The sequence below is a fragment of the Mustela nivalis genome, assembly GCF_964662115.1.
Source record: "Mustela nivalis genome assembly, chromosome: 2".
NCBI classification, from domain to species: domain Eukaryota; kingdom Metazoa; phylum Chordata; class Mammalia; order Carnivora; family Mustelidae; genus Mustela; species Mustela nivalis.
Window position 1 is genome coordinate 99,268,154 of NC_139021.1, and position 18,096 is coordinate 99,286,249.

Sequence of the window (18,096 nt, forward strand, 5' to 3'; positions counted from 1 at the left end):
AAAAGAACTTTTTAAAAAAAGTCACTATGTACTGATAGTTTGCAGACAGGGCACATTTCTGCAACAGATGAAGAGAGGTATTTCATTCTTGGAAAACTCCCATAAATCAGGGCAAAATAAAAATTGTATCACTCAGGGTCAGTCTACAAAAAAACTGAGCTGTTTTTCCTTTGGAAAATTAGTCTACCAGGTCAGTTCTTCCGTAAAGCACTGTACACCAAGTGAAATGGAAGTTAGTTTTGCAAGCTTGCCTAAAAGGCTCTAAACATGTGTAATTTTGTCTGCAGCAAAATAGGGTAAGAAGATCAACAAGAGACCCAGCCTTTCCCAGGAGGTAGCATCTAAAGCCCCAAAAAGAAAAATGCTTTTTATGGTTAATTGGTCTGTGGAGGACCCTTGCCTTTGAGTAATACTGCCAGATTCAGGAAAGAAAAATATGGAATGCATAGTGAAATTTGGATTTTTAGAGCAACAGCTAGTCATATTTTAATATAAATATTGGACATGTATGGGACATACTTATACTAAAAAATGATTGGCTATCGATCTAAAATTCATATTTCACAAAATTCATCCTGAATTTTAGCTGACAAACCTATTGGGGGGTTAATAGTGCAAATTAAATCTCGGTGACAGGGCTTCATGACCGTCCTCCATTCCCACAAGGGCCGTGGTCAGGATTTTGATTTCATTCAGAGCATCTGTAATTGGTGGGCAGGAGGAGGACAGAACCAGCACAAGCTGAATGCTTATGAGGGAAAAATGTTTGGACACCCCCCCCCCCAATTTTTTTCTCTTTGGGCAGGGTTCAGAATTTCAGTGTTTTGATCTACCATCTCAGTAATCATCTGGAATGGGTCTGTGTAGATTATTAGTTTGTTTTTGGATATTTATTGTTACTGGTGGGCCTTCATTCACTTGATATTTTTCAGTATTTGCAGGTCTGTTTTGTTTTCTGAGAAACCCTTCAGGAATGTTCCAGAGGAGACTGATCTTTGATGTTATCCTTTGATCTGTAAAGGGCATAGCATCCACTTTGCAGCTACCTAATACATACCATTCTAACTCCTTTGATCTGCCTGCAGTCAAACAAAACAGTAATACAGATCTCTTCTTGAATGGTTCATCACCACTGTTTAAAAAGTGTGAATTTAGAACAAAAGTGAAAACCATGGCATTTGTTTTGTATTGTGTTTTCTCATTTATTAGAACTGTGCTAGTTTTTAATTAGCAATAATCGCGCCTCGGATTAGCCTCATTGGCTACGATACTGCCACTGCGCAAAGCTAGTTTTTAAACTTATGTACTCAAACTGTTTCATTTATTTTTTGTACAGTGCTCACCACAGTAACTGTAGTCCCCATCTGTCAACGTACAGTATTACTACGGTAGTGTTGACTATATTCCCTGTACTGTAGTCTTCGTTCCATGACCTTTTTTTTTTTTTAAGATTTATTTATTTGGTGGGGGGCAGAGGGAGAGAGAATCCTTAAGCAGGCTCCCTGCTGAGCACAGGGCCCGAGGCTCGATCCCCAGGAGCCTGAGATCATGACCTGAGCCAAAATCAAGAGTCAACTGCCTAACCGACCGAGCCACCCAGGCACTGCCCCACCCCCATGACCTATTTTTAACTGGAAGTTTGTACCTCTTAATCCCCTTTACCTGTTATGCTTATCCCTACCTGCCTTCCCACTTTGGTAACCATCAGTTTGTTCTCTGGATTTAGGACTGTGTTCCTCCTTTGCTTGTTTGTTCATTTGTTTTTTAGATTCTGCATGTAGGTGAAATCATACGGTATTTGTCTTTCTCTGACATATTTCACTTTTCATAATACCCTCTAGGATATTGTTGTGAACATGTAGTGCATTCCTATTGTGGATGGCAAGAATCCTTTTTTTTCTGAGTAATTGTTCCATTGTATATTTGTATGTCTGTATCTCATCTTTATCCATTCATCTATGGATGGACACTTAGGTTGCATCTGTATCTTGGCTGTTTTAAATAATACTGCAATAAACATAGGGATGCATATATGTTTTTGAATTAGTGTTTTTATTTTCTTTAGTTAAATACCCAACACTGGAATTGCTGGACTGTATGCTAGTTCTACTTTTAATTTCTTAAGGAACCTCCTTACTGCTTCCAATAATGGCTGCAACACTTTACATACCCACCAACAGTGCACAAAGGTTCTCTTTTCCCCACATCCTTGCTAACACTTACCGGTTGTCTTTTTGATAGTAGCTATTCTGACTGGTACCTTATTATTATTATTTTTTTTTTGTATGTATGTGTATGAATGTATTTTTAAAGATTTCATTTTATTTATTAGATATGAGCAGGGGGAGGTGCAGAGGGAGAGCAAGAAGCCGGCTCCCCACTGAGCAGGGAGTTGGATGCAGGGCTTCATCCCAGGACTCGATCCTAGGACCCTGAGATCATGACTGAGCTGAAGGGAGATGCTTAACTGACTGAGCCACCCAGGTGCCCCTTGTTTTAATTTTTTTTAATTTTTAATTTTTTTAAAGGATTTTATTTATTTATTTGACAGACAGAGATCACAAGTAGATGGAGAAGCAGGCTCCCTGCGGAGCAGAGAGCCCGATGCAGGACTCGATCCCAGGACCCTGGGATTATGACCTGAGCTGAAGGCAGAGGCTTTAACCCACTGAGCCACCCAGTATTTTTTTTTTTTTTTAAGATTTTAATTTTTAAGTAATCTCTTAGCCCAATGTGGGACTTGGAACTTACAGCCCTGAGATTGTGACCTGAGCTGAAAGCAAGAGTCAGACACTCAACAGACTGTACCACCCAGATGCCCCTAAGATTTTAATCCCTACACCCAGTGTGGGGCTCGAACTCTCAACCCCGAGATCAAGAGTTGCATGTTCCACCACTGGAACTGGTCAGGTGCCCTGCATTTTTGTTTTGTTGATGGGCTTCTTCCTGTGCAAAAACTTCTTAGTTTGGTGTAGTCCCCATAGTTTATTTTTGTTTCCCTTGCCTCAGGAGACATATCCAGACATATCCATTATTTTTGTACATGGTCTAAGAAGGTGATCCACTCTCACTCTTGCGTGTAGCTATCCAGTTTTCTTGACATCACTTGTGAAGACTGCTACTGCCCCATGGTATATTCTTGTCTCCTTTGTCATTGATTGATCTTCGGGGTTTCTTTCTCCCCCTGGGCTCTCTGTTCTGTTCCATTGATTTATCTGTCTGTTTTGTGCCAATATCTTATTGTCTTGATTAGTTCAGCTTGGTGTAGTATAGCTTGAAATTTGGGATTGTGGTATCTCCAGCTTTGTCCTCCTTTCTCAAGATTTCTTTGGCTATTCTGGGTCTTCTGTGATTCCATATGAATTTTAAGATTATTTGTTCTAGTTCTGTGTAAAATGCTCTTGGTACTTCGATAACGATTGCATTAAATCTGTCAGTTGCTTTGCATAGTAAAATGGGCATTTTGATGTATTCTTCCCATTCATGAGCATGGAGTATCTTTCCATTTGTTTGTGTTCTTTTCAGTCTCTTTCATCACTGTCTTACAGTTTTCAGATTAGGTCTTTCACTCCTCGGTTAAATTTATTCCTAGGTATTTTAGTCTGTTTGATGCTATTGTATGTGGGATTGTTTTCTTGACTTCTCATTCTGCTACTTCATTATTAGTGTATAGAGATGAAATATATTTCTGTATGTTAACTTTTTATCCTGAAGCTTTACTGAATTCATTTATTCTGATAGTTTTTTTGGTGCACTCTTTAGGGTTTTCTCTACATAGTATCATGTCATCTGCAAATAGTGACAGTTTTACCTCTTTTTTTTCTTTTAAAAGATTTATTTGACAGAGACAGAGACAGAAAGAGTGGGAACACAAGCAGGTAGAGAAGGAGAGGGAGATGCAGTCTCCCCACTGAGCAGGGAGCCCAACGTGGGGCTGGATTCCAGGACCCTGGGATCATGACCTGAGCTGAAGGCCGACACTTCAACAACTGAGCCACCCAGGCATCCCACAGTTCTACTTTCTTACCAACTTGGATGCCTTTTTTTTTTCATCTTGCCTGATTACTGCCTCTAGGATTATTTTTTTTTTAAAGATTTTATTTATTTATTTGTCATAGAGAGAGAAGCGAGAGCAAGCACAGGCAGACAGAGTGGCAGGCAGAGGCAGAGGGAGAAGCAGGCTCCCCGCCAAGCAAGGAGCCCGATGTGGGACTTGATCCCAGGACGCTGGGATCATGACCTGAGCCGAAGGCAGCCGCTTAACCAACTGAGCCACCCAGGCGTCCCAGGATTATTTTTTCATTTAAGTCATACGATATTTGAAAAACAGATCTTCCAAAAAATTTTAAAAAGGAAGAAAAGTAGATTTTCCCCATTCTGTTTCTATACCCTCCCCATTTTATTCCTTTAAGGCAAACCAGTACTATTTCATAAATTTCATACTTTCCTTTCACCAGAATTACAAATTTCACTAGTTCTTTTTAAATTTTTTGTTTTGTTTTTATTTTATTTTAAGATTTTACTTATTTGTCAGAGAGAGAGCACAAGCAGGGGGACTGGTGCGCAGGGAGAAGCAGGCTCTCTGCTGAGCAAGGAGCCTGATGTGGAACTGTCTTTTTTACTTAAAGATTTATTTATTTGAGAGAGTGCATGCATGTGAGCCCAGGGATGGGCGGTGGGGGTGGGGTGGGGGAGAATCGTAGGCAAACTCCCCACTGAGTGTGAAGCCTGATGCGGAGCTCAGTCTCAGGACCCTGAGATCATGACCTGAGTCGAAATCAAGAGTCAGAAGGTCAACCAACAGAGACACTCAGGCGCCCCACAAATTTCATTAGTTCTTAAATTAAGACCTATTTCATAAATGTGAGATTCTAGGAACAGTTGCTCACATGCAGAACCTAGTTGTTTGTACACATTTAGATCAGTATATAAACTGTTCTCAATTGTCTGGAATTCAGTGCTTGACAACACCTCGGGCTCTAATTCAGCCTTGTATATGTAAGATGTTTATCATTAATAGCACTTATTTTCCAGTGAACACAGGATCTACTTGTGTTCTGTCCTTAGAGAAAATTAAAGGAGATATCTAAAAGTGATCTCGTAACATACTTCAGGAAAAACAACATAATGTCTTATTTAAACATTTGTTTAAACCATAACATTTTATTTCAAATGTTGTAGTTTTATAAATGTTTTATTGTCAGTGATACTGTTTCTGCTGTGCTGCTTTCTTTATTTTCATCAGTATTTCCACATATTTCCACAGAGGATCCTGTTGGATGCCTCGGGGTAGGACAAAAGTACCACCCATTTCACCAGTCTGCTCAACCTGCACAGTTCAGCTACATTTCTATTTCTTTGTTGAATACACTCGAGACCCAGGGTTCTTTTTGTGCTTCACATTCTTGCAGGAGGCATAAAACAGTCTTTTTTTTTTTTTTTTAACTTACATATTTAAGTAATCTCTCCACCCGACCTAACACTTGAATTCCTCTAAGATGGGTCAGCCTCTCTTCTTCCCACTAGTCTTCATTCATAGTCTAGCAGGAGTTTCTTTATATGGTGTCTGTTTTCCAAGAGGGTGGAAATGGGGACTGTGAGGACTCTCTCTGTTGGTACAAGCAGGTCACTGGGTGAGCCTAGATTCAAGAGTGGGGGAAATAGGTATTACCTAGTAATGGGATAAGTGGCAAAATCATATCACCAAAGGGCACGTGGGCTGGGAGTCATCTGTGGATGTAACCCACACAGTTCACCAGCTGTCAGTTACTCACATCTCTTCCCCACACAAAGTTTGCTCCTCTCACCTCCAAGAGTCCTAGCCCCTTTCGGTACTGGCTCGACATCCAGGGTGTTGCCATTGAAATTAGTTCCAGGTACCAATGAGGCTCCTTGTATGCGTTTTCTGGTGCATGTGCTCAGGAGGGGCTCCATCTGGATCCGAGAGGTAGAAAGTTCTTGGCCTTCCTCACACCCAATGCACGGTGATGAGAGGGAAGGAGTAATTGCAGTTACTGGTTCCAGGAGAAGCATTTCTTCCAGATTGTCTAATTTGTTGGCATATAATTGCTCATAATATGTTCTTTTTTTTTTAGTTTTCATTTATTTATTTTTTTTAAAAGATTTTATTTATTTATTTGACAGAGAGAAATCACAAGTAGATAGAGAAGCAGGCAGAGAGAGAGAGAGGGAAGCAGGCTCCCTGCTGAGCAGAGAGCCCGATGCGGGACTCGATCCCAGGACCCTGAGATCATGACCTGAGCCGAAGGCAGCGGCTTAAACCACTGAGCCACCCAGGCGCCCCAATAATATGTTCCTATAATTGTGTTTGTTTGGTGTTGGTTGTGATCTCTCCTCTTTCATTCATAATTTTATTTATTTGGGTCCTGTCTCTTTTCTTTTTGGCAAGTCTGGCCAGGGGTTTATTACTCTTTCAAAGAACCAGCTCCTAGTTTCATTGATCAGTTCTACTGTTCCTTTGGTTCCTATCTCATTGACTTCTGCTCTAATTTTATTATTTCTCTTCTCCTGCTAGTTTTAGATTATATTTACTGCTCTTTCTCCAGCTTCTTTAGGTGTAAGGTTAGGTTGTGTATTTGAGACCTTTCTTGTTTCTTGAGAAAGGCTTGTATTGCTATATATTTCCCTTTTAGGACCACCTTTGTGGCATCCCCAAAATTTTGAACAGCTGTGTTTTCATTTTAATTCGTTCCCATGAATTTTTAAAATTCTTCTTTAATTTCATGGTTAACCCATCCATTCTTTAGTAGAATGCTCTTTAGCCTCCATGTATTTGAGTTCTTTCCAAATTTCCTCTAGTGATTGAGTTCCAATTTCAAAGCATTATGGTCTGAAAATATGCAGAGAATGATCCCAATCTTTTGGTATTGGTTGAGATCTGATTTGTGACCCAGGATGTGATCTGTTCTGGAGAATGTTCTGTGTGCACTCAAGAAGATGTGTCTTCTGCTGCTTTGGGATGGAATGTTCTGAATATATCTGTGATGTTCATCTGGTCCAGTGTGTCATTCAAGTCCGCTATTTCTTTGCTGATTTTCTGCTTAGATGATCTGTCCATTTCAGTGCAGGGTGGGGGTTTAAAGTCCCCTGATATTATTGTATTATTGTCAAAGTGTTTCTTTGATTTGTTTTTAATTGGCTTATATTTTTTGCTGCTCCCATGTTAGGGGCATAAATATTTGTAATTGTTAGATCTTCTTGTTGGATAGACCCTTTAATTATGATACAGTGTCCTTTCTTAACTCCTATTAAAGTCTTTGGTTTAAAATCTAATTCATCTGATGTAAAGATTGCCACCTCAGCTTTCTTTTGATGTCCATAAGCATGATAAATAGTTTTCTACCCCCTCCAACCTGGGGGTGTCTTTGGGTCTAAAATGAGTCTCTTCCAGACAGCATATTGATGTATCTTGCTTTTTTATCCATTCTGATACCCTGTGTCTTTTGGGGGCATTTAGCCCATTTATATTCAGAGTAACTACTGAGAGATAATGAATTTAGTGCCATTTGTATTGCCTGTAAGGGACTGTTGCTGTATATTGTGTCAGTTCCTTTGTGGTCTGTGTTACTTTCGGGCTCCCTCTTTGCTTAGAGGATCCCTTTTAATATTTCTTGTAGGGCTGGTTTGGTGATCACAAATTCTTTTAGTTTCTGTTTGTCCTGGAAGCTTTTTATCACTCCTTCCATTCTGAATGCTATATTTCTCAGATATAGTGAATATAATTATATTCAGCGCATCAGATGTTTTATTTTGAGTAGATGCTTATTTAAAAAGTTGACTTTTAAAGTTTTTTTTTGTTGTTGTTGTTTTTTGCCCTGTCATCCCATTTATTAAAGAAACGGTAAGAAAAGATACAAGCAGGAAAAACACCAACCATCCTTTCACCTCAGGCTGAACGAAGCACAGTGATTTCTCCCCTTTCTCCCCCCACCCCCCCACCCCAATTCCCATCCATATCAGTTTAAATTTTGAGGTTCTTTGATCAGAGTACTAGTGGAGAGGAGTTAGAGGAGCGGTGGAGCCTTGATTCTGGCCTCCTCTAAGTCCCAGGAGAAGGAAGTTGCAGGCCCAGTCAATCAAGCAGACATTGTATTTGGTGGGTCTTTAATGTGGTTGCCCACCTCCCTGTTCTGTGTTCAAGCCCCCAGGGAAAGGTGTGGCAGTAGAAGATGACCAGGTCCAAGCTGCCCAGGTCAGAACTGCTGAAGCATGGTCCGTTCACCAATGCAACATTTCTAGAGAGCAGTGAGCTGATTCTCCAGTGGTGAGCAGGGGACTACATATGAACTGGGACCTGCAGGCCAATGTATCCCTGAGGAAAAGTCCACGTGAACAATTCAAGAAACTAGTTAAGAAACAAGGGGCAGAAAGCTGTGGGACAAATGCACAGCAGGCTTCTGGAGGGCTGGAGATCCTTTCTCTAAAGGTCAGGATCATTCCCACCTGTAGTAGTCCATCTCCCACATAGAACATTTCACCTTCAGTCAAGAAAGCAGAGGAAAAAGATGGCTCATCCGAACTTGAGCCCCAGTTATGTACTTCAGACGGTAGCTCCACATCTACCCTTTCACTTATAACACAGCCCCTGCCCAGAAACATGGTGCTTGAACTTTTAAAGTTTTTATTTCAATATCAGTTACTTAACATACAGTATAATATTAGTTTCAGGTGTACAATAAAGTGATTCACACTTCTGTACAATACATGGTGCTCATCACAAATGCTGTTCTTAATCCCCCTCACCTATTTAACCCATTCTCCCACGGCAATCAGACAACAAAAAGAACTAAAAGGCATCCAAACTATCAAGGAAGAAGTAAAACTTCCACTATGTGCAGGTAACAGGATATTCTATATAGAAAACCTGAAAGACTCCACTAAAAAATTGGTAGAAAGGATACATGAATTCAGTGAAGCGACAGGATACAAAAGCAATGTGCAGAAAACTTGCAATTTTATTACTAGCAATGAAGTAGCAGAAAGAGAAATTAATTACAATTAATAATTGTAAATCCTATTTACAATTGTTTCCAAAACCGTAAGGTATCTAGGAATAAAACTAGCCTAAGAGGTGAACAACCTGTATTCTGAAAACTGTAAAACACTGGTGGAAAAAAGAAAATTGAAGATAACCTAAAGAAATGTGAAGACATTTCATGCTCATGGATTGGAAGAATAAACATTATAAAATGTCTATACTACCCAAAGCAGTCTACACATAATTTAATGAAATCCCTATCAAAATACCAACCACATTTTTTACAGAACTAGAATAAATAGTCCTAAAATTTGTGTGGAACCACGAAAGACCCTGAAAACCCGAAGCACCCTTGATAAAGAAAAGCAGGGGGCGCCTGGGTGGCTCAGTTGGTTAAGCAGCTGCCTTAGGCTCGGGTCATGGTTCCGGGGTCCTGGGATGGAGCTCTGAGTCAGGCTCCCTGCTCAGTGGAGAGCCTGCTTCTCTCTTTCCTTCTGCCTGCCGCTCTGCTTACTTGTGCTCTCTATCAATTAAATAAATAAAATCTTTAAAAAAAAATGAAAATAAAAAGAAAAGCAAAACTGGAGGCATCACAATTCCAGATTTCAAGTTATATTACAAAGGTGTAATGATCCAAACATTATGATATTGGCACAAAAATAGACACGTAGATCAAAAGAGCAGAAAAGGGAACCTAGAAATAAACCCACAAGTATATGGTCAATTAATATTCAACAAAGCAGGAAAGAATATCCAATGGAAAAAAGACAGTCTCTTGTTAAATGGTGATGGAAGATTTGGACAGCCACATATAGAAGACAGGCCCAGCCAGCCACGCCAAGATTGGAAGCCACCTTAGCCCAGGTGCCGGTCATCTGACTGGAGCCATCTTGGATCGTGAAAGGCTCCACTGACTCTCCGCTGAGTGCAGTCACCCAGATCATGTCACCTGACAGCATGAGAAACAAGGATCGCTCAGCAGAGCCAAGCCTGCCCCAGTGAATTACAAGAAATAGCAGACCACTGTTTTAAGCCACTATGCTTTGGGGCAGTTGTTTTTTTTTTTTTAAGATTTTATCTATTTATTTGATAGACAGAGATCACAAATAGGCAGAGGCAGGCAGGGGGGTGGCGGGGGGAAGCAGATCCCAATGCGGGGCTCAATCCCAGGACCCTGAGATCATGACCTGAGCCAAAGGCAGAGGCTTAACCCACTGAGCCACCCAGGTGCCCCACTTTGGGGTAGTTTTTATGTGGCAGTAGAGAACAGCTTTGCCTGAGGTTGCATGTGAACTTTATCTTACATATGTTAATAACTGTAGTTTTTCTTAGCAAAACCATGCATCATTCGTAGGGTGAAATTGTTATGTCATGACATCACTGATGTTAGACGCCATAGGAGCCCAGCTGGACATGCTTGGCAGCCAGTGCTTGAGTGTAGAAACTGTGGCTTCTGGGATATCCCAGTATATTTTGGAAGATGTCAGCTTATGTTGACCAGTGTATTAGATACGGTACTGTATAGAAAAGAACTGCTGTGCTGATCTGTGTATCTGTGTAGAAAGGCTTGTGCCAGGCAGTGTAGTGATGGCTTATATATTATGGTTTATTTAGTCCTTATAAATAACCTCATTTGACAGGGCTTTATAGATGAGGAGACTCAGGCTGAGAACATATAATCACCTCCCTGAGGTCATAGAGCCAGTAGGTAATGGAGCCCAGAAGGATCCCAGGTTGGCCCAACTCCAGAGCAGCAGCGTCCCCATCCTGCTTCTGCCTCCCATCTTAGGAACTTAGCTGTCGGGGTGCTTGGCCTACACAGTCGGAAGAGCGTGTGACTCTTGATCTTGGGGTCATAAGTTTGAGACCCACATTGGATGTAGAGATCACTTAAATAAAAATAAAACTTAAAAAAAAAGGGATGATATATGTTCATTAGGAATTTAACTTAGGGAATGTGTTTAATTTGCCAAAATAAAGCATTGATTTGTATCTATAAGTCCAGACAGAGATGTGGGAAAGGACAATGCACCAGTAGTCAGAAATCCAAGGTTTTTGGTTGTGGCTATGATACCTCTAACAGTGGACCCCAGGTTCCCCAGCTGAAACGGGGCTGGATTAGATGAGAGTTTCTTAAGGTGGGACAGGAGGCCCACCGACGTCAGAATGTCCTGGAGCATTGTTCTAAACAGGCAGATTCCTAGGATCCAGTAAGATTTTCAGATGACTTTCTGCTTTTTAGGTTATGTTTAAGAAGTCCTAGCCTAGGGGATTTCTCAAGTCTATCACTTTGAACTCTTAAAAAATCATGCTAGCTGTATTTGATCTCTTTAGCTGAGTAACATAGCTGTGCTTCTTAAAACAGCACCTTTCTTTCTTTCTTTCTTTTTTTTTAAAGATTTTATTTAGGGGCGCCTGGATGGCTCAGTAGGTTAAGCGTCCACCTTCAGCTCAGGTCATGATCTCAGGGTCTTGGGATCGAGTCCTGCATCAGGCTCCCTGTTCAAGGAGGAGTCTGTTTCTTCCTGTCCTTCTGCCCCTCTCCCTGCCTGTGCTCTCTCTCTCTCTTTCTCAAATAAATAAATAAAATATTTAAAGAATATTTTATCTGAGAGCAGGGAAGCATGCCCAAGCGGGGGAGGAAAGGCAGAAGGGGAGGGGTACAGGGAGAGGACAGAGGGAGATGGAGAAGCAGGCTCCCCGCTGAGCAGGCCCCCCCCCCCGATATGGGGCTCCATCCCGGGACCCTGGGATCATGACCTGAGCCCAAGGCAGACGCTTAATCAACTGAGCCACCCGGGTGGCCCCAGAACTGTGTCTTTTGTGATATGAACCTCTCCTAGGGTTAAAATGTAATATTTTCTAGGAAGCTTCTGGTAGTCTGTGATCCTCTGATATCACAACGTACTGTACAGACTCAGAATTTGATTTTACTGCAACAGAGAATTTAATTTCCTGCATCATCAGTTCTCCCCTCACCACTGGATGATTTTCAGAGGCGTACAGATCTGCTGCACCCAGCCATCGTAAGACGCCGTTGCCCTGTGCTCTTCTCCCATTTGCAGTGAAGCCCTTGTGGCGAGAGTAGGAAGGCTTCCCTGTCTTCTCAGCGTCTGGAACTCGCCCACCAGGCTGCTGCCCCGTGGGTCCTACTGGGGTTAACTTCCTGCCTCCTTTCCTAGCACTGGCCTGGTTGTCCACTTCCATCATCGGCTTCAAGGACCCTGTGCTCTGGGGTTCCAGTGACTTCTGGGCCATTTTTTCTTACCCGTGACATCACTTCTGACTTTCGGGGATCACAACCCCCTTTCATCTCTGCAGACCCACTTTAAAATAGTGTGTGTTTATATAGATGAAATTTATCAATCTGAGTTTTCATCCTTTTTAATCATGGTGACTTCTAGGAAGCTTTGATTTCTTTAAGTGTCAAAGGTTATGCTCTGGAATAGTGTTTGTAATTTCTGTCAGTTTATGTATTTCATCATTTATTCTCCAAAGTGATCAAATGACAGTAACATTTATGACTATTTTATAGTAGATACTTAAATCATCCTGAAAATAAGGTCTAATTGCCATGAAGTAATGCTGAAGCCTGAAATTTAAAGGTCCAGAGACCCACTTTAAATCTCTTGAAAAGCCTGACAAAGTGGTCATTATATTCAGTGATATGATTAATTTTAATATTAAATCTACTAAAAACTGCTATTAAATCTACTAAAAACCTGAATAGAAATTGTGGCTAAATATCCTATATTTCTATAGAATTCTTTCCACATTCTCTCTTTTAGGCCCATATTTAACCTTTTATTTTTTATAAGATTTTATTTATTTATTTATTTGACAAAGGTGTGGGGAGAGAGAGAGCACAAACAGGGAGAGTGGCAGGCAGAGGGAGAGGGAGAAGCGGACTCCTCACTGACCAGGGAGCCTGATGCAGGACTTGATCCTAGGAGCTTGGGATCATGACCTGAGCTGAAGGCAGATGCTTAACTGAATTAGCCACCCAGGTGCCCCATATTTAACCTTTTAAAATATATTTAGCTGAAGGTTGTTACTTTTCAGCTTTTGTACCTAAGCCTGCTACCCACAAATGTTTTTTATCTCTTTGTGTCCTTATTGAATCTTTGTAGATGTGATTCCTCTATAGTTGTGTTATGTACAATTTGGTTCAGGTTTTAGAAATCTCAGCATTATTCTGTGATTAATTTTATTAAGTGTTACAGCTAGAATTTTTAATGACTGCCTCTATCTGGTTTACTTAATATTAATAGTTCCTATCCAGCTGGGCTTTTTTATGGTTTCCAGAGTTCCTTAGTTACAAATAAATGCTATTATACAGAATCTTTGTAAATGCAGTTTTGTTTTTATTTTTAAATTATTGCCTGCTGACATGTTCCCAGGAATATGATTATACACTCAAAACCAAACCCAGCCTTGTAGTCTTTGAGGTGTTAGGATTGTTCTTTATTTTTTGCCAGTTTTGTTGAAAATAATTTCATTATTTGAATTTGCATTTCTTAATCTTGAGCAAGGTAAAACTTTACCCTGTGGATTTAATACTTCTGTTTCCTGTTAGGTGAATTGTCTTTTTCATATATCTTGTCTGTTTGTCTGCTGGAACTTAAGCTTGCATAAGCTCACAGCCCTTTTGATCAACCATATCGATTACACATTTGTATAGTGCTTTCCCTTTTATGCTGATTTTGATTTTTCAGCATAGAGAAAATTTTGCCGTCCTTCAGAATATTGCTTTTATGGCCATTCTGGTGAATGATATTTTCTTTTTCTTTTTTAAAATTGTGTGATTACTGGGGCGTCTAGCTGGCTCAGTCAGTAGAACAACACTTGAGCTCAGGGTTATAGGTTCAAGCCCCACATTGGGTTTAGAGATTACTTAAGAATAAAATCTTTAAAAAAATTGTAGAATTGCTTTTGTTTGCTACTGTATTTATAAACAAATTTGTAAATGTAGGCATTTCACATTTGTGGCATACTGACAGTTCATAAAGGATTTTTGAATGTGTCGTTAAAAAAGTTTTTTTTTAAGGATTATAGGAGAGAGAGTGGGTGTGCGAGTAGCGGGGAGTGAGGTGGGCAGAGGAGGGGCAAGAGAGAATCCTCAGGCAGACTCCCGACATAGGGCTTGATCATGGGGCCCCTGAAACTGTAATCTGAGCCGAAAACAAAATCAGATGCTTCTGACTGAACCACCCAGGTACCCCTTGAATGTGTCCTCTTATTTAAATGTCCCCATTGATGATATTTTATCTGTTCCATTTCTCTTTTTTTCCAGACACCCAACAGGGGGATCCTTTATTCGTCCCAACAAAGTAAATTTTGGAGTGGGCTTTCTCACTGCAGTTAAGAATCGCTATGTGTTAGAAGATGGACCAGAGGAAGATGGAAAAGAGCAAATTGTTATAATTGGAAATAAGCCTGTGGAAACTATTGGTTTTGACTCTATTATAAAACAGCAAAGGTATGTAGGCTTGATAGCGGCAGAACTGACTTTGACAGTTTCATCACTGTTCAGGATTAAAGTTCAGTGGACTATATGTTGATACTCAGAACTTCGCCTCCAAACTGGTCTTGTCCTTTCTGCACAAACAGCCAGTTAAAATCAGAGGAATCTGAGGACTGAGTCTTTGGGGAAATTAAAATTCTTAATTTAGCATAGGGTTGTTGGGCTTTTCTGGATTGGAATTAAAACATTACCCATCATTAATATTTATACCAGCCATCTTGTCTAATAAGTAAGATTGACATTTTGGTCCTTTTCTATTTCATGGTGCCATTCTAGCTGGGTGGTAAGTCAGAAATGGAAACAGAGCTCTAAGTTGCTACCTACCATGTGGCATTCTGGGTCCTCTAGAACCAAGTTAGTTTCCATCTCTGGATGCACACCCTTTCTTCCCTGGGGTGATTGTGAAGTTGCAGAATCTTGGGTCCCATCCTAGACCTGCATCAGAATACTATGGGCTCTTGCTTTTAAGAAGTACCCAAAGTATTATGAAACTCTCTGTACACTGTGGTTCTGTGAAGAGAGGCCTTCTGCCTACTCCGATGCTGGGGCTGAATCACAGTGAGTAGAAGCTGATGTTCCACAGAAACACAACTGCACGAGAACCTTCCAGGTGATGGTCACTGCTGTCCTGTATGACCCTGACCCCACAAGGTGGCTAGAATAGCGGCCCCTGATGGCCACAGTGGAGAGTACATTTCTAGCTACTTGGTGTCTTTCACTTTTCTCTCTAAAAGTCTCTTAAATCAAACTGGGGTTTTGTTCGAAGTCCATGTATTTGCTATCTTATTTTGCCATTATTGTGAAAATTTAACATGACACCAGATGTAAAATTTATATGGAGACTGTGTGGAAGAAGAAATTCATTTCTGGATGCCCCTGCTTTTTAGCATGGGTGACCAGCATTAGTAACAGCAACAAAATATTCAGGGAGCCATCCAAATACCTAGACACAGAATATGGATAAATAAGTTATGCTGTATTCATTCCATGGTAGTGAACACGAGCAGCAGCTACCACGCGGTCCAACAGTACATGTGAAATCTCATTAGTACAGCGTCCCGCCAAAGTAGTCTGCCAAGAAGTGCACCTTGAATGATTCTGTCTCCATGAAGGTAAACACCAGGCGCAACTGATCGATAGTGTGAGAAGTCAGGGTAGACGATTTTGAGTGGAGGAAGCACAGAGAGGACTTCCCGAGTTCCAGGGATGTGTTTCTTGATCCGGGTGGTGGTGACCTGGTCGTATTTATTTAAAATCACTGAGCTGTGTACCGATGTGTAGGTAGGCTAATCCATATACTTTTCCTACATGGGATTTTTTTTCAATATACAATATGTGAAGGAGGAAAACTCAAGGAAATCAAGATTTTTTTTTTTTAAAAAAGCAAGCACTGGACTGTGAATTACAAAGCAGCTTACACTCACTGTTGAGGATTTAGAAAATAGAAATTGAACAAAAGGAAGTCGTGACTCATGCTACCACCGAGAGGTAACAGTCATGGATATTTTTTGCTTTTTATCCTACTGGTTTACTTGGATTTAAAGAACAACGTGCTTTATAGGGTTGGAGTTCTTTCCTTCATCTTCCCATTTAAAATGCAACTGTTGAAAAGAAAAAAGTGCAACTATTGAAATATCTTTTACCCCCATAAGAAGAACATTTTTTTCTTACTGGTTAATCTGAATACCCTGGCTTCTGTGAAAATTGCAAACCGATTTTCCTGCCCTGGCTTATGAACGACTGTGTAACTCATGAATTCTTTTGCTGCCTGACCCAGCTACTGGAGGCTCATGGCGTTCCATGATTAGCTAGCCTCTCCCTTGGAACGGACTCCGTGTTGGAGTCCAGCTGGGTCAGACGTTAGCTAAGCCACCTTCTAACTCTGACACTTTCCAACTTCTAAGCCTGAGTCTCCTCATTTATGAAACAATAATTAAGCTGTTAGACCTGCTGTGGATAACACTGGAGAGTGGGTAAATAGTGGTCACCAGTGTTAAGGAGGGACAGAATCCTCCCCTTGAAGCCGTCATGTTATCTTCTTAATAATATCCAGCTGACCAGCTCTGAGTTTGTGCCACTTAAGACTTAAGGAAAAAGAATTAAAAAAAAAAAAAAACACAAAAACCAGCATGTGTGACTTCTCTTGCAGATGGCTCTGGCTCCAGAGTGAGGTCTGTGCTGAGACCCGGGCTCCCACACTCTCTAGCGAGGTTTCCCTGGGCCCTGCAGCCAACTCAGCAGGCACAGTGAGATATTTTTAATTTTAGAGGGAAACAGTGGCCTCTGTTGCACACAGAACAAACTATTAGTTTGAGGTTGTTCAGTTCCGTGATAATCCTACAAGTTTTTTTATTGCTGTCCCATCCCCGCAAAGCTGGGGTTTTGGTGTTCCTGTGATAAAAAGCGAGTATCTCCTGAAAATCATCATGAAACGAGAAATGAACGTAGTGATGTCCAGTCTGATTCCAGGGTTTGGGAAGTTGTCCTGGGCACAACTGACACTTACTGACAGTAAGTTTGAAGGACACAAATAATTATTAAGTTGTTTGGCCCTGACTACTTACTAAATGCAAATTCAGTGTGATTTGTTTTGTTTTGTTCTGTATGACTTACGGGGACACTGAAAAAAATGCAACACCAAGGGCACTGTCAACTTGAGCCAGTGTGGGAGCCCCTAGACCTTTGTTGCTGCCTTTCTCCTGGTCTCTCATTACTGTAATAGCACATGCCTGGGGTTTTGATGGGAGTATTTCCCCCAAAGGCGGTCAGTTTTTCATTTGTTTTTATAAATATTTACAAAATAACTTCTGTATGTCAGGCAGTGTTCTGAGGTTTCACAAATATTAATATAGCATTTAAAAAAATTATAAAGAGCACAACACAGAGTTTACCATCTTAACCATTTTTAAGTGTATAGTTTGGTAGCACTAAGTACATTCACAGTGTTGTGCAGCTGTCCTCACTGTCCTGCTTAAACAGCAGCCCCCAGCCCGTGGCAGCCACCATGCTACTTTCCGCCTCTGTGAAGTTGACTCCTCTAGGGACCTCACAAGTGGAATCCTGCAGTATTGTCTTTTTATGATTGGCTTCTTTCCCTTGTCATAATGTCCTCAAGTTTACCCACTTTGTGTCGTATGTCAGAATTTCCTTCCCTTTTAAGGCTGGGTAATATTCCATTGAATGGACGGACCACACTTGGTTCATCCATTCATCTATTGATGGACATCTGTAGCTCCTTTGGCTATGGTGGTAATGCTGCTGTGAATATGTGTGTGTAAACCACAACATTTTAAAGCTGTAGAATCTGAGGTACAGAGATTCTAACTCCCCTCAGGCCAAAGGAAGTGGTGGACTTGGGATTTGAACTCAAGTGATGGGGCTCTGGATTCCCTGTTCTAGATACCATATGGGCTCTTTCAGTGATCAGAAAATGCAGGTCCTCTGCACTTAGAATGTGGCTTCTGAGATTTATCTAGTAAAGCTGAAGATACGCATGCTTTCCTCACCCTAGAGAGACTTTCCATGTATGAATGTGAGAAGCATACGACAGTGTTTACTTCAGTCCTGCTGGGAA

General features: G+C 40.9%; 1 protein-coding gene across 1 annotated transcript in view; it reads left to right on the forward strand.

The window, feature by feature from the left end:
- Nucleotides 1-18,096, forward strand: part of TBCE (tubulin folding cofactor E) — a 61,642-nt gene that overhangs the window by 27,062 nt on the left and 16,484 nt on the right. Inside the window, exon 3 of the mRNA XM_082720740.1 lies at nucleotides 14,126-14,477. Coding sequence (XP_082576866.1) covers nucleotides 14,191-14,477 — 287 coding nt within the window. The 5' untranslated portion in view covers nucleotides 14,126-14,190. The remainder of the gene's footprint in view (nucleotides 1-14,125; nucleotides 14,478-18,096) is intronic.